Source organism: Oncorhynchus clarkii, chromosome 20 (assembly GCF_045791955.1).
Source record: "Oncorhynchus clarkii lewisi isolate Uvic-CL-2024 chromosome 20, UVic_Ocla_1.0, whole genome shotgun sequence".
In the NCBI taxonomy this organism is placed as follows: Eukaryota; Metazoa; Chordata; class Actinopteri; order Salmoniformes; family Salmonidae; genus Oncorhynchus; species Oncorhynchus clarkii.
In genome coordinates, this window is record NC_092166.1 from 8,781,372 (window position 1) to 8,797,551 (window position 16,180).

General features: G+C 42.6%; 2 protein-coding genes across 4 annotated transcripts; both read right to left on the reverse strand.

Annotated features, from left to right (window-relative positions):
• Positions 1 to 1,670: 1,670 nt before the first annotated feature.
• Positions 1,671 to 8,205, reverse strand: LOC139375839 (ArfGAP with FG repeats 1b). Of its 3 annotated transcripts, none has more exons than XM_071117750.1 (12): positions 7,931 to 8,205; positions 7,062 to 7,155; positions 6,649 to 6,764; positions 6,261 to 6,402; positions 5,130 to 5,286; positions 4,210 to 4,317; positions 3,759 to 3,903; positions 3,531 to 3,619; positions 3,353 to 3,442; positions 3,003 to 3,164; positions 2,675 to 2,773; positions 1,671 to 2,391 (listed from the first exon to the last, which is right to left on the reverse strand). In XM_071117750.1, exons 1-12 carry the CDS (start codon positions 8,095 to 8,097, stop codon positions 2,333 to 2,335), a joined length of 1,428 nt encoding a protein of 475 aa, XP_070973851.1. In that variant the 5' UTR covers positions 8,098 to 8,205; the 3' UTR covers positions 1,671 to 2,332. The 3 variants fall into 3 exon arrangements, with proteins under 3 accessions (XP_070973851.1, XP_070973853.1, XP_070973852.1); XM_071117752.1 differs by having other exon boundaries at positions 1,671 to 2,392; positions 2,662 to 2,773; XM_071117751.1 differs by having other exon boundaries at positions 1,671 to 2,392; positions 2,658 to 2,773.
• Positions 8,206 to 10,379: 2,174 nt separating this feature from the next.
• On the reverse strand, positions 10,380 to 15,423 carry LOC139376711 (probable flap endonuclease 1 homolog). Its single transcript, XM_071119585.1, is given in 10 exon segments — positions 10,380 to 10,527; positions 10,792 to 10,851; positions 10,853 to 10,911; positions 11,539 to 11,670; positions 12,237 to 12,301; positions 12,484 to 12,530; positions 12,532 to 12,586; positions 12,726 to 12,811; positions 15,113 to 15,162; positions 15,301 to 15,423. Coding segments are annotated over 10 exon segments (825 nt in total).
• Positions 15,424 to 16,180: the final 757 nt, after the last annotated feature.

Sequence of the window (16,180 nt, forward strand, 5' to 3'; positions counted from 1 at the left end):
TGCATTATCATGCTGAAACACGAGGTGACAGCGGCGGATGAAAGGCACGACAATGGACCTCAGGATCTCATCATGGTATCTCTGTGCATTCAAATTGCCATAGATCAAATGCAATTGTGTTCGTTGTCCATAGTTTATCCCTGGCCATACCACAACCCCACCATGGGGAACTCTGTTCACAATGTTGACATCACCAAACCATACACGTGGTCTGTGTTTATGAGGCCGGTTCTACATACTGCCAATTCTCTAAAATTACATTTGAGGCAACTTATTGTAGAGAAAGGAATATTCAATTCTCTGGCAGCAGCTCTGGTTGACATTCCTGCAGTCCGCATGCCAATTGCACTCCCTTAAAACTTGAGACATCTGTGGTATTGTGTTGTGTGACAAAACGTCATATTTTAGTGGCCTTTTGGCCCCAGCACAAGGTGCACTTGTGTAATGATCATGCTGTTTAATCAGATTCTTGATATGCCACACTTTTCAGGTGGATGGACTGTCTTGGCAAATGAGAAATGCTCACTAACAAGGATGTGAACAAATTTGTGTACATCATTTTAGAGAAATAAGCTTTTTGTGCATATGGAACATTACTGGGATATTTTATTTTAGCTCATGAAACATTGTACCAACACTTTACATGTTGCGATTATATTTTTGTTCACTGTAGATTTTAACCTCAAATTCTAAATGAAAAAAAAAGAGAATCAAGTGCAAACTGCAGTTAAAAATCTTTAATATATTTATACATATATTTATATATGTACACATTGACTTACGTATTACTGTAACGGCGAGTAACACAATTGCATGAATTAAAAGTGATTGGGGGGGCACAAGTTAACCATCTCTCCAAATAAATACAAACTTGTCATGTGTTTTTACACACACATGCGCAGGGCCGTAGCTACATATGAAGACACCAAGGTCCGGACACTGAGGTATAATGGTCCGGACCTCGGTCATTCTTTACAATTAAAAAAATAAAACATTTATTTAAAAAAAAAATGTACGAACCGACTTGGGGTCTCCACTTACTGTTGATAGATAGAATAGTAAAATACACACGGTGCAATTTAAAAACTTGGTTGTGCATCAGCAGTTTTTATCTTGTTACATGTCACTCACTGACAATCACTACATTTTTGGGGGTACTGGTAAATGGGTCTAGTTAGTCTAGCCAGCTATCTAAAAACTTGTAGTAATCATGGTTGAATTACCAACTGGGCACATGTCCTATTAACACGGCATAAGTCATGACAAAACGTGTAGAATTGCAGGAAATTAGCTTTAAAACTGCAACAACAAGAATATGTATGTAAAGCAAATGTAGTTGTTTACCTTTTGTTACTAAAATACTTTTTCTGTTAACAGATCCCTCTGTACGTATTAATTTCTAGTTTGTAATCCCGGTGCCGAGTTAATGTGAGTTAATGTGTAGCGGCTAATCGTATAGCTAATAGGCTGTGTTTGTAGGCCGACTGAGGTGAATGGAGCAACAGCAACCAATGTGATAATGGCTGGGGTCATTTAAGCTTGTTTTTGCTGTTCTTCAAATAGCATTTCAGAGTTTATAAATTGTATAAATGCAGTAAATGAGCTTTAACTTTCTTAAAATTTCTTTGATTGGGTAAAATCTAGGATTTTTTTGGGGGGGGGGTCCTGCTACACAATCTTGTACCCTGCTGAACACACCCCAGGTGGCACCCCAAGTAATAGTGGTATTAATCATGCACCAAATAACAGTCCCGGACACCGTAACTGCAGGCAGAGGCGTCGTGCCAATTGAAACCACAATACATTGTTTCTTTAACACGGAATTCATTAAATGATACCGAATATGGCCTCCGGTGACACCTTGTTCACCAGCCTGATTCTTCACCAACATCTAATCGTCATCGTTCCCAATGAGAAAAAAATCTTGGTCACCTCAGTTCCCTCCTAGACCTGTTGTATACAACCATGTTAGTTATCATATAAACACACTGGTAGAAACATTGTAGTGGCACCAGCAATGTCCTCCACCCACGTCAAGTCCTAATTATACATAACATTTATTTTAAACGTGAATACAAATGCCGACATGCACAATAATACTGTCAAACATAACAAACTACAAAATATGTATAGAGACCGTATAAGTCCCAGGGCATCGTTCCAGGGCAGTCCCCGGTCCCATAGTCCTTCATAGTGTCGTAAACATAGTTAAGAAAATCTTGATTTCAGAGTTTCAGAAATGTACTGTCAAGTCACAAGGTGTGACTGAGCCGGTACATTGAATAGGTGCTGTATGCTGCCCTCTGGTGGTGACGACAGGGAGGGAGGCGCGCTACAGGAAGGGGTTGGTGTTGGAGCTTCCAGAGGGGTAGGATCCGGCCGGGGCTCCCGCCTGGTTGGAGACAACGGGTTAATCAATATTGTAAAAGACATGACCATCAGCATGACTGCCAAACGTTCATCCATGAAGTTAGCAGAGCGAGAGAGGGCGCACATATGCGTTTTTACATTGGACCCATGCAGAAGTAGTATGTGTGTAAGTAAATTGTACGTGTTTGTACTTGTATTTTGTTGGTCAAAGTCAGGCACAAAGTGTTTTACACTTGTATTACAATCAAAGACCACAAAACGTTCTTCGACATGATCTGGAAACATACACACTATTAAATACTCCCCATGAATGGGTTATTGGTCATCCCAGGACCAGCCATGAGCTGCCCAAAGGGGGTCATGGAGGGCTTGGTCTGTCCATAGACTGTATATCCACCAGGGCCTGTCAATGCAGAGAAAAAAACTGATTAAGGCTTAATGCTCTCTTTACCAATTAGGTTCCCAAATAGTGGAACGATGGCTATTTAGTTGCAGAGTGGATACTAGCCAGAAACATGCTCTTTGTTTATAGTGTAGGGTCACAAGAAAAGTCACAGCACAAAAATTGTTTTGGAAATCACCACTTTAATGTTATGGCCAAACTATATTGTGATTGAAACTACACTACTTACCATTAGGTTGTTGGGGTTGGTAGGCCCCTGGCTGGGGGTAAGGGCAGGGGGCCTGGCCAGGGAAGGGCTGCTGGAAGGTCCCACTAAAACTGGTCGGGAGGCAGTAAGAGGAGGCATTCCCAAAGCCAGCAGGCATACTCATAGAGCCTGTGCCAAACGAGGCTAGGATACAGAGAGAGATGGGAGGGGGCGGAGTGAGTAACATGAACACAGTGGCAAACACAAACAAACTTTTCAATGTACAGGATCTACTGATATCAAACAATGCAATTTCAGACAAAACTGGCTGAGGCCCAAACACACACACTTGATATGTATGTATGCACTTTCATGTGCTCACACAAACACACCTGCGGCCGGTGCTATACCATTGGTCTGGAAGGGGTTGGTAGCCATATCTGGGGCAGCAGCAGCAACAAATGGGTTATTGGATGAGACGGCTGAAACAACAGGAAACGACATCATGCTTTCATTATGTTTGAGAGTCAACCATTTCAGAAAATACTGTAGGTGTAACAATCCACTCACCTCCAAAGCCTTGCTGCATGTTGGGTAAGACTGGCTGAGTCTGGGCAGGCGAGGTTCCCAACACAGCTCCAAACAAATTCCTAGATTCACTTAAATACAAAACATGAATAAATTTCTTAGCTCATTGAACCACAAAAAAATATATATAACTATTTTGGAGGAGATCTAAATGCACAGGCAAAAAATGTGTTTTTAGTGCCAAGTTTTGTAGTGGTGTCTGTCTCTCACCCCTGGACACTACTCCCTGTGGGGGCAGAGGAGCTCAGCTCGTTGTCCAGCTCAGCCAGGGCAGCATAGCGGTCCTCTGCTGAGGTGCCCAGCTGGGACTGGGCTGGTACAGCACCAGCTGCTGATGGCACTGGGACACCTCGCCCTACAGAGAGCGAGAGAGACATACACAGGGGTCAATATACACACATTCACACACAGGAGAAAGGACATGGACACAAACAAACTAAAGAAAGAGGCAAACATGGTATGATAAAAACAAGCTGTTCCCCTGTTGGGCTTGGAACAGAGATAGTGAATGAAATGACATTTCATTTTTGTGTCAAACCGCCAATAAGCAACCCATCCCTTATGGGATTAATTGATAAACAAACAAACATTACAAAAATTCACTGTGGCAATTAAATTATGTAAATGAGAGGGTATGTATGAGAATGGGACCCGGCGGTACCTGACGCAAACGACTGAGAGGGTGGTGAGGTCCTGAAATGCGGAGGTACTCCAGAGTTGCCAAACATCTCAAAGTTGGCAAAGTCAGCTTTTGAGTTAACCTTAGTCACTGCAAACCACAGAGGAGGAAACACAAAACCCTGACAATGTGAGGAATGAGGAATGGTGTGACGGTAAAACCCTGACAATGTGAGGAATGGGTGGAGCAGCAAATGACAATGATTTAACATACAAACAACATTATAATGACTTGTGTACCTGCTTAGGCACATTCACAGTTTAACTACACTACTCTTCTTAACTCATTTGCATGAACTCGAGATTTATTTCATTTTGACTCCTTGAAGACAAATCATTCAAATCCACTCAATATTGGGCAACGTCTAAATCCAACTTAAAAAGGTCAATCTGCAGTTGCTACATCCATTTTTGGTCTAATGAATTTATTAAATGTACCCATTGATTCTTGAAGAATATAACTTATAAATGCCTTGTGAGCTTGTTTCAACAGTCGTACCCCGTCAGAACCCAAAATATAAGCTTGTTTTACTTCAATGTTTGTAAACAAAGTAAATGTAAACAAAACACAAAAAATCCTCTAAACATGGTTAAAACTATCTTTTTGATATCATGGATGGTCAGTCCTTGCATCCATAGTGGTCTATGAGAGTGGTTCCATTTCTCCAGCCCTATCCATCAGCTTTATAGCAAAACAATAGTCTTGTTGTTTCCACTGCTGATTGCTGCTTTAAATACAATGTTCACTTAGTCTCCCATTAACATCCACGCATGACTAAGTGAAAGTTCAACCTAAATGGAAGTTAGGATTTGCCCCTGGGAGTTTGAGCGAAGGCCACTCTCACTCATTACTAGATTGTCTTGGGAACATGGTTGGCTAGGGAAACCTGATTGGCTCATTACCTGATTGGCTGGGGAAATTCGCAAAGTTGGCAAAATTGGCGTTGCTGGCAGCCTGAGAGGGCAGAGCGGCAAAGATGTCTCCGCCCAGGTCTGTAAGGAGGTCAAACTTCTTCTCCTGAACTATGGGATGGGCCAGGGAACGAACCACCATCGGGGACTGGCGGAGGGAGAGAGACCATGAGGAATAATTCATAACAATATATCAACGTATATAGCGCTTTTCAAAGAATCTTAAAGTGCCTGCACTTCAAAGCACAAAAAAAAGACAGGTAATTTAGAAAAACAACATCACAACGTTATGAAATGGACAGCCATTAGAAAGTTCAAAGTTCATGGCTTGAGTGGTCATCTGAGGAAGGGGGTCAAGCAGGGAGAGTCCAGAGGTCCAGAGGCAGGCAGGAAGTGTGATGTCGTCATGGTGTCTCACTGTCTCTGACTTTTCCGTAGTAGAACTCAGTCAGATGAAGTCTGAGCTAAGCCACTGTAGTCCATGGACTCCGTAGAAGGTAGGTAGCTAGCTACCAAAATTAAGCGCCCACTTGGATGATGCTATGGCAGTCACGTGGCACCAGAAAGCACACCACATTTCAATAATAATTAAATAGCAGCCTTGTAACGTCGTCCTCCCTACAAGCCTCATCACTGCAGTCTTGCTTTTGGCTTCTCTCCATCCTCACCCTCCAGACACTAGCTGGCATTCGAATCAAAACAGCTAGTCTGCTAACTTTAACGTTAGCTAGCTCTTCAAACAGCTTCAGTCAGCTTCAGTCTTAATGTTGTGGTGGATTCTGATGATATTAATTAGCTATATTAATTGTTCATTCTTAAAACAAAAAGGATTGTAAGCTAAAAATACCATACAAATTACAAGAATATTTACAAAATGTACAGGAGCTCTCGGCTTAGGCTGCTGCTAGGGCGCCATGGCAACTGTCTACTCAATGATGACATGTTTCAAATCAAAATAACTGGGACCATTTTGGGTTGCACCCATTGACTTATATGACTAGACCAAGTTATGAAAATGGATCAGCCTAAAATGTATTTCATCATTTGTTTGGAAATGACTCAAAAGCACATCAGCCTGAAATGTAACATGCCATATGTTAAGAAAGCAGGTAGAAGCAATACCTGACGTGTTAGGGGGGTCTTGTTGAGCTGCAGGGTTTTCAGGGGCTGGACCTCCGGGGTGCTGGCTGTGCTGCTGGCTGAGGAGCCCGACTTGGAGGCCTGGGCCATGGCTACCGTCCTCGCCTGGTCTGGAGGGACGTACCTGTATTCACAGAAGCATAAAGACAAATACATCCAGGGAATTGCTGGAACTGAGTTCCAAAGGTGTAAGAATTTTTACATGTAAAACTGGGTTCATGAATTCATAGGATTTTATATTGGCAGTTCTCTAGAGAGTGATTTTTCCTCCAATTTCACCCCTGAATATATCACAATAGAGAGTGGAGGATCTCTACTTTTTGAGATATTCCGTTAACACGATAGAAAGTAAAAGAGTGAAGCTCCTCACCATCTTTTCTTCTCATATTTTTCCTGGAGGAATTCTTTTACTTTCTGTGGTTCACGGAAGTCTGGAACAACCAATGTCTTGTCATCGTACAGCCCCAACCAGATGTATTTACAAACCTAGATAGAAAGTGTGTGGGGAAGGGGGAGAGAAAGGAAAAAGAGAAATGACAATAAACTCCCTTGAGACAGAAAAACTCAGACGGCAGACATGCACAAAGACAATAATCCATTGTTCTTCAATACAGGTCCTGGGGACCCACAGGGTCAGTATGATTTTATTCTCAATACTAGCACATCTGACTAAGCTAATCATCAATGCCTTTGAATGAATAAAAGGCTGCATTCCCCTCGGATCCCCAGGACTAGGATTGAAGAACCCATTTCATAGTACATTATATGAATTAATGTCAGTACCTCATTGGTGTGTTTCTGTAAGAATTCAATTTCCTGTAGTGTGAAGGTGGTCATAGAGATGGACTTCACTCTGTGGGGGGGATTCAGGCCTCGTCTAGAGTGTGTGTGTGTGTGTGTGGGGGGGGGGGGGGGGGGGGGGGTTAACGATAGCAGAGGGGAACAATTGGTGAGTATGCATTCTGTGTCAATAATTTTACAATGACCAGGCACAACATGACTGACTATACACTCACAAAATGCTTTAATGTGCTTAGCCTTCACATATGGAGTGAGATCATCCGTTTTATCATCAGTTGTGCTTTTTTCAGTAGTCCCTTCCTATTGTGGTCTCTAAACCATATGCATTTGAATTACTTCAGGTATTTTATAAGTGTTTGGAAAGCAACAAATGCGACCATTTCTGCAGAGGCCAATACTATATACACCTATAGGAGTGAGCAACGGATGTCCCAAACTACGTTTATGGTATAGATAAACTTGGATTGGGAAAGAGCCGAGGTTGGGCAAGAGTTTCGCCGGTGGTCCAGTGACGTGCTGTTTTGACACACTGGGCAAATACGCCTTTTATCAGCAACCACCACACACACACACACTAACCTTGAGACAACTATTTTCGGCACAAACAATACTTTAGTTGAACTTTTAAAGATTGGGAATTGAAACCTCTCCTTACATCAAAGTACAGGCTTTGCGACCCTGCCAAATCATTACTAGTATTTCGCTAACGTTGGATAGCATTACATGCGGTGTTGGGGAGCTTGATAAGTAATATTAGCTAAACCACTAAAATACACCATAAAGAACGACTTTAGCTTGTTTTAAAAATCAACCCCACATAAATGCATAACAATGGTCAACACAGTACTTACAGGATGCCAGAACAGGTGGTACAGACGAAGGAACCCACTGTCATGTTGGCATAAGTCGGGCCGCGCTGGTCGCAATCAAAGCACTTCCTATTCGGGGGCTGGCTAGTCATTTCCCGGAGCATCTTAAGATGCGTCTCTTCTTGTTTTCGCTTCGCACTCGTCGCCATGGTTGAGAAAAGGGGCTGCTAAAAGGTGGGAGAAATTAATCCAGGGCTAGGCAGGGGATGTCTTGGCTCGACAGCGGTGGTTCAGACACCTTGCAGAGGTCTAGTGGGACAGACACGTTTCTTCTTCGTTGGTTTACAGGTGTACTAGACAGCTAACCGCAGCGTGACTGACACCTACTGGTGGGCAGCAATGACCACTCGACAACATTACATTGATGAATAGCAGTTTAATAGTAAATACAATGTTTACCATCACACTGATTATGTTTTGTAACAACGACTTAAGAGAATCTCCTCTTCCAAAAGGCACCATTTGGAGTTTTGGTCTCAACTTTGACATGATCCTGTCAGTTCGTCACGATAAGAAAGTAATTTGCCTAGAATGTGGCACTGTTGAGGGTAGCAGGTGTCCACCCATTTCCCTTCCCTCAATATAAATCAATCGTCTCCTGTTTTGGCTGAAGGAACTAGCAAGGCCCCACAGACAGTGGTTTCACTGTTCTCGCCAATGAGTCCCCGACTCTGCTCATCCTGTTTACTCGCACACTGGGAGTTGGCCTGGGCCGTGTTCATTAGGGCACACAAGGTTTTAAAACGGAAAACAAATATGAGAATGACCAATTGGACATGTCCAGTTAGTCTGTCCCCGTTTCAGTGCATTTTCTTCCGCTTGGTGCCTAATGAACATGACTCTGAGGTAGTCGCTGTCCCGAATCACTAATCGGTTTATGCTCTATTGTTCGGAAGTTAAATAAGTGTATAGATCAGTTGATCTGCACAGCTCCATGCTCAGGTAGACCTTCATGGTCCCTTTTCAGGTAGGAATGTGAGAGAAAATATCCAGTGCAGTGTTATCAACCCGACCTTCAGTATGCTGGTCTGTACCGTCATATCGTTTGCATTTTCAATACTGATGCAATTCGCACGTGACAAAATATTTACACATTATGTCCGAGCCTAACCGAATGGCAAACACTTCCAGCTGATTGCGAGGAAACGTTATTCGGTCGACTACACTCGGTTACTGTTTACTTATTTTTGCATCACTTTGAAAATACAAACGAGAGAACCAACCGGCACCACAAAAAGTCAGGTAAAGAACACTTTCCTGTGGATTTATCTCCACCTCTTACCGTCAAAAGGACCGACAGCATGTACAACCGGTAAAGTGTAAATATAATTGACTGGAGGAACCATGGTAACAGTCTAGGGCATCCTCTTCACTGTCAGACAGCTGGGTGGAATCATTAGTCCAAACAGTTGCAAAATGAGAGTTTCTATTGGACAAATTAAGTTATGACCTTCCCCATTTAATTCATTTTGCTTTTGTTTATGAAATGTTTTGTAACAGAATCGGCGAACGCCCCTGGTTAGTCAGGATGCATTTGCTTTACCGCCAGGCACCATCTGAGGACAGTGTCACTTGGACTCACTCTCTTTCCTTTGGCTGCGATGGAAGATTCAGCCGGCTACAAGGGGAGAGATTTCAGACAACACAATGACTAAATACATACTAGAAATACACTGGCCGATTTAGGTGCCACGTCACTTTCAGTTTAGCCTGGTATCCAGTGTGTTAGGTGCCACAGCACTTTCAGTTTAGCCTGGATTCCAGTCTGTTTCTGCTTTAGCCAACCCGGTTATCTTGGAATATTATCTTGCCAAACAAAGCAATTGTGACGTTGTTGAATGCAGGAAGAGTTAGGCAACCAGGCTACTCCCAGTTCAGCAGTACAGGGTCATGTTCAGTAGAGCACACAAGGTTTTAAAATCATTATGAATCATTATGCATGCAACAGAGAAGTAAAACCTGTGCTCTTACTGGACAAGTTCAGGTAGTACCTTCACTCTATTTCAAAATGTTGTATCCTGTTTTGAGTCTACTGAACACAACCCAGAAGAAAACATGGTTTTTAACTGTATCAAGAAGAGAGACCGTCAATATAACCAAATACATGAAAGGTGATCCATCAATAAGAAGGCATACCTACACTGATGAGGTTATAAACAACTGTGAAAATCGCTGTACAATTCATACTGTTCACATTAGCTGTTCTGGATATGATGGACCAATGTAAAATATGATGGACCAATGTAAAAAGTTGATACAGTCTGGGGATCTCCAAAGCAATAAGTATATGAAGCATTTGGCATCGATTAAATGCCTAATGAAGTTCTACATATAGCCATCTTTATACAGGGCTCTGGGCCTTATGATGAGATATAGAGTTCAGCAGGTACTTCCACCGTAAAAGGTGAGGTGTCATTAAAATAATGAAGGCCTATGACCATGTGATGAAGGCCTGCTGGCCTGCTGGCTTTTCCGCGTAATAATTCCTCCGTGCGGGGTTGTCTGCTCCGTCCTGCTGCCTTGTCGCCTTCCCTCTCCGCTCACGGAATTTCGCCATTCGACCGCGTATCCTGTACTCCCTACATATCACATACATACGGAATAATACAGTTTTACATTACTACCATGGACATAAAACATGCACTGCAAGATCCAGATGATTAGAGTTGTGCACACCAAGGGGGTCGCATGTAACCAACGTCTCAGTTTTAGCTTTTAGAACACAACGAAGAAGATTACACGGACAGGGAGGACCTGATCCTAGATCAGCACTCTGAGACGCTTGATACATTTTGACCCCTGGTCTAATTCCAAATGGGTGTTATACAGGACCAGAACAGTACTTGACGTGTTTATCATGGCACAGAATCTGGACCAGGGCCTCCTCATCCGGCTCAATCCAGGTCAGGGGGCTCGGTCAGGGTGGTGTCCTGGTACTGCCAGAACAGTGAGACAGGATGGTTCTGGAGGAGGAAGGGTTGGAGAGTGTTATTCTAGGTACAGTCCATGGACTGTAGCATAGGTGTCACAAACTTCTGCCGAAGTCGAAGCCTCTCCTTGTTCGGGCGGTGCTCGGCGGTCAACGTCACCGGTCTTCTAGCCATCATTGATCAATTTTTCATTTTCCATTGGTTTTGTCTTGTCTTCCTACACACCTGGTTTCAATCCCATGCATTATCTGTTGTGTAGTTAACCCTCTGTTTCCCCTCATGTCTTTGTCAGAGATTGTTTGTTATTCAGTGTTGTGTTGTTTTTGTATTGGTGCGCGACGGGTCCTCGTACCCACTTTGTTTATTGTTACATTTAGTGTTTGGAGAATGTTTTGTTTATTTGATATTAAATAACTACATTACACTCAGTTTGATTCTCCTGCGCCTGACTTCCCTGCCACCTATACACACGACTCTGACCATAGGAGTGAAAAATTAATATATGTTAATCTTGTGAAGTGGCAACAAATTACATTTATTTCCTTGGTTTAATAGTATGTTTAATCCAGATTTATTAAAGACTTCTGCAAACGCATTGGCACAAATCTCCAAGTCATTTGTATTGTAGTAATATGAGCAGTGGTCAGGGAGGAAACGTACCTTCCTGTTGATGTTCAGTACTACGTTCTCTATAGTCCGGCGCTGCTGGATCAGAGTCAGCGCTCTCTTGGGGCCAAGGCCTGCAATCTTATCGCAGTAGTCACAGCCTAACAAGATACACAAGTCCACAAACTGACAGACATTAGGTTGATAAAGAGAAGGGGAGTATGGGAGCATTTTCAGAGTACAATAGTTGCGAGATCATACTTGAGAGACAAGTACATAATGATGTTGTATGTCTTACAATACAAGGACATAGTGTGCTTATATATACATGAAGCTTATGACCATGTAATGAAGGCTTATGACCATGTAATGAAGGCCTATAACCATGTAATGAAGGCTTATGACCATGTAATGAAGGCCTATGACCATGTAATTAAGGTCTAGGACCATGCGATGAAGGCCTATAACCATGTAATGAAGGCTTATGACCATGTAATGAAGGCCTATGGCCATGTAATTAAGGTCTAGGACCATGCGATGAAGGCCTATAACCATGTAATGAAGGCCTATGGCCATGTAATTAAGGTCTAGGACCATGCGATGAAGGCCTATAACCATGTAATGAAGGCCTATGACCATGTGATGATGGCCTCTGACCATGTGATGAAGGCCTCTGACCATGTGATGAAGGCCTCTGACCATGTAATGAAGCCCTATGACTCATTCATTACAAAAGCTTTGGATGGTCTTACCTCTTCATGTGTAATCTTCAGAATGTCGAGCAGCTTGGATAGAGAGTATTCAATTACTTCACTGTGGAGAGGAAGCATTCAACAGAGAAAAGTGGCCATCAGTCATTTCAATAACTCAACCAATCAATTAAAATATAATTTATATAGCCTTCTTTTACCATTACTTTGTCACAAAGTGCTTGGAAAGCCACTTGAACCTAAAGCTTTTTTCTATTGGAGAAGCCCACAGCAGTATAGGCATGGTTATTGACTCAAAGGATGAGCTGGCGGATTAGGACGTTGCCACCAAAAGGCAGTGTCCATGTCTTCTGATGCCACCACGTCTACTGTTCCCCGTTTCACCAGGGGGGCTCCTCGCCATCCCCAAGAGCATTGAGAGCGTGAGTGAGTGAGTGTGAGAGAGGTGGAGGAAGACATGTCATGTCTTTGTGTGGTGGTTAGTGTGTGTTCAAGTCAACTGGGTGTGTTCAGGGTGTGTTCAGGGTTAACATGCTACATAGAGGATTGGCACACTGACCTGGATGATGGACACACCCATAAGCTCCAGGAGCTCACGTATCTGAGGACACACTACAGAGGCACAGAGAGACAGGTCAAAAGTCCAATACAGGAAGACGGAAAACATGGGTGTATTCATTTAAACCAAGAATGAAGCACATAGTTGCAAGCAGTTGTAAAACATTCTTGGCTGTGAAAACATGGGTGTATTCATTTAAACCAAGAATGAAGCACATAGTTGCAAGCAGTTGTAAAACATTCTTGGCTGTGAAAACATGGGTGTATTCATTTAAACCAAGAATGAAGCACATAGTTGCAAGCAGTTGTAAAACATTCTTGGCTGTGAAAACATGGGTGTATTCATTTAAACCAAGAATGAAGCACATAGTTGCAAGCAGTTGTAAAACATTCTTGGCTGTGAAAACATGGGTGTATTCATTTAAACCAAGAATGAAGCACATAGTTGCAAGCAGTTGCAAAACATTCTTGGCTGTGAAAACATGGGTGTATTCATTTAAACCAAGAATGAAGCGCATAGTTGCAAGCAGTTGCAAAACATTATTGGCTGTGAAAACATGGGTGTATTCATTTAAACCAAGAATGAAGCGCATAGTTGCAAGCAGTTGCAAAACATTCTTGGCTGTGAAAACATGGGTGTATTCATTTAAACCAAGAATGAAGCGCATAGTTGCAAGCAGTTGCAAAACATTCTTGGCTGTGAAAACATGGGTGTATTCATTTAAACCAAGAATGAAGCGCATAGTTGCAAGCAGTTGCAAAACATTCTTGGCTGTGAAAACATGGGTGTATTCATTTAAACCAAGAATGAAGCGCATAGTTGCAAGCAGTTGCAAAACATTCTTGGCTGTGAAAACATGGGTGTATTCATCTAAACCAAGAATGAAGCACATAGTTGCAAGCAGTTGCAAAACATTATTGGCTGTGAAAACATGGGTGTATTCATTTAAACCAAGAATGAAGCGCATAGTTGCAAGCAGTTGCAAAACATTCTTGGCTGTGAAAACATGGGTGTATTCATTTAAACCAAGAATGAAGCGCATAGTTGCAAGCAGTTGCAAAACATTATTGGCTGTGAAAACATGGGTGTATTCATTTAAACCAAGAATGAAGCACATCGTTGCAAGCAGTTGCAAAACATTATTGGCTGTGAAAACATGGGTGTATTCATTTAAACCAAGAATGAAGCACATAGTTGCAAGCAGTTGCAAAACATTATTGGCTGTGAAAACATGGGTGTATTCATTTAAACCAAGAATGAAGCACATAGTTGCAAGCAGTTGCAAAACATTCTTGGCTGTGAAAACATGGGTGTATTCATTTAAACCAAGAATGAAGCACATAGTTGCAAGCAGTTGCAAAACATTATTGGCTGTGAAAACATGGGTGTATTCATTTAAACCAAGAATGAAGCGCATAGTTGCAAGCAGTTGCAAAACATTCTTGGCTGTGAAAACATGGGTGTATTCATTTAAACCAAGAATGAAGCACATAGTTGCAAGCAGTTGCAAAACATTATTGGCTGTGAAAACATGGGTGTATTCATTTAAACCAAGAATGAAGCACATAGTTGCAAGCAGTTGCAAAACATTCTTGGCTGTGAAAACATGGGTGTATTCATTTAAACCAAGAATGAAGCGCATAGTTGCAAGCAGTTGCAAAACATTCTTGGCTGTGAAAACATGGGTGTATTCATTTAAACCAAGAATGAAGCGCATAGTTGCAAGCAGTTGCAAAACATTCTTGGCTGTGAAAACATGGGTGTATTCATTTAAACCAAGAATGAAGCACATAGTTGCAAGCAGTTGCAAAACATTCTTGGCTGTGAAAACATGGGTGTATTCATTTAAACCAAGAATGAAGCACATAGTTGCAAGCAGTTGCAAAACATTATTGGCTGTGAAAACATGGGTGTATTCATTTAAACCAAGAATGAAGCACATAGTTGCAAGCAGTTGCAAAACATTCTTGGCTGTGATATATATATTTTATTGTTATGTTTTTTTTTCTGTATGTTTTTGTTTTTTATATTATGTGTTGTGCGAGGTTGGGGATTTAGTGGGGCCGCCAGGGGTATGTTTGGTATGGAAGGGGTTGTTAAGTAGGGTATTGTTATTTATCAACTGTATTGCCTTGATGTGATCCAATAAAAACAATTGTTCACAAAAAAACTTTTTTCAACGGCAACCGTTCACTCTAAACAGAAAACATTTTGCAATGAAAACGAGTTTCTATTGGACAAATGCAGGTATGTCGAGCCCCATTCCATTCTGTTTGCTTCTGTTGGCTTCCGTTTGGTTTCTAGTAAATAGACCCCTGGTATGCGCAGTGATTGAATTCTAAATTTTCTCTCAAGTGTTCCTGAACGACTGGAGGAGCTCTAGCCTGCAGCCTTTGCACTCTTCTCCAGCTGGAACGAAACAGGGATTTTACGGGATGTGTCAGGAAATTATACCATAAATACTGTACTGCACTACTTGTGAGGGTGCCATTTTGTGAGGTAGGTAGCTATGGTTTCGGCTGTAATTCTAAGAGTGCCACAAAACACAACCCTTTTCTCCTCTGGAGGCTTCCCATCGAACACAAACACTGGCTTGATGTCATGCCCCAAGATGGTTAGCGTGCAAAAGAACATGCCTGTCACGTGACTAGGGCGAGAAGATGGGAACATGGGTTGGAAACAGGGCCCCTTAATTCAGAGTTAGTTGACACAGAATAGAAACACATCCCAATAGTCTAAAGTGACTCCCTCTTCATCTGGGCTACAGTCTTCATCTGCACACTGAATTAACTGGACAAGTGAAAGTAAATAGTTGGCCGACAGCTGCCTTTCACCTGTCCTGTGATCTCAGATCAGTGCAGAGACAGCTGCCTTTCACCTGTCCTGTGATCTCAGATCAGTGCAGAGACCGCTGCCTTTCACCTGTCCTGTGACCTCAGATCAGTGCAGAGACCGCTGCCTTTCACCTGTCCTGTGATCTCAGATCAGTGCAGAGACCGCTGCCTTTCACCTGTCCTGTGACCTCAGATCAGTGCAGAGACCGCTGCCTTTCACCTGTCCTGTGACCTCAGATCAGTGCAGAGACAGCTGCCTTTCACCTGTCCTGTGATCTCAGATCAGTGCAGAGACAGCTGCCCTTCACCTGTCCTGTGATCTCAGATCAGTGCAGAGACAGCTGCCTTTCACCTGTCCTGTGACCTCAGATCAGTGCAGAGACAGCTGCCTTTCACCTGTCCTGTGATCTCAGATCAGTGCAGAGACAGCTGCCTTTCACCTGTCCTGTGATCTCAGATCAGTGCAGAGACCGCTGCCTTTCACCTGTCCTGTGATCTCAGATCAGTGCAGAGACCGCTGCCTTTCACCTGTCCTGTGATCTCAGATCAGTGCAGAGACCGCTGCCTTTCACCTGTCCTGTGACCTCAGATCA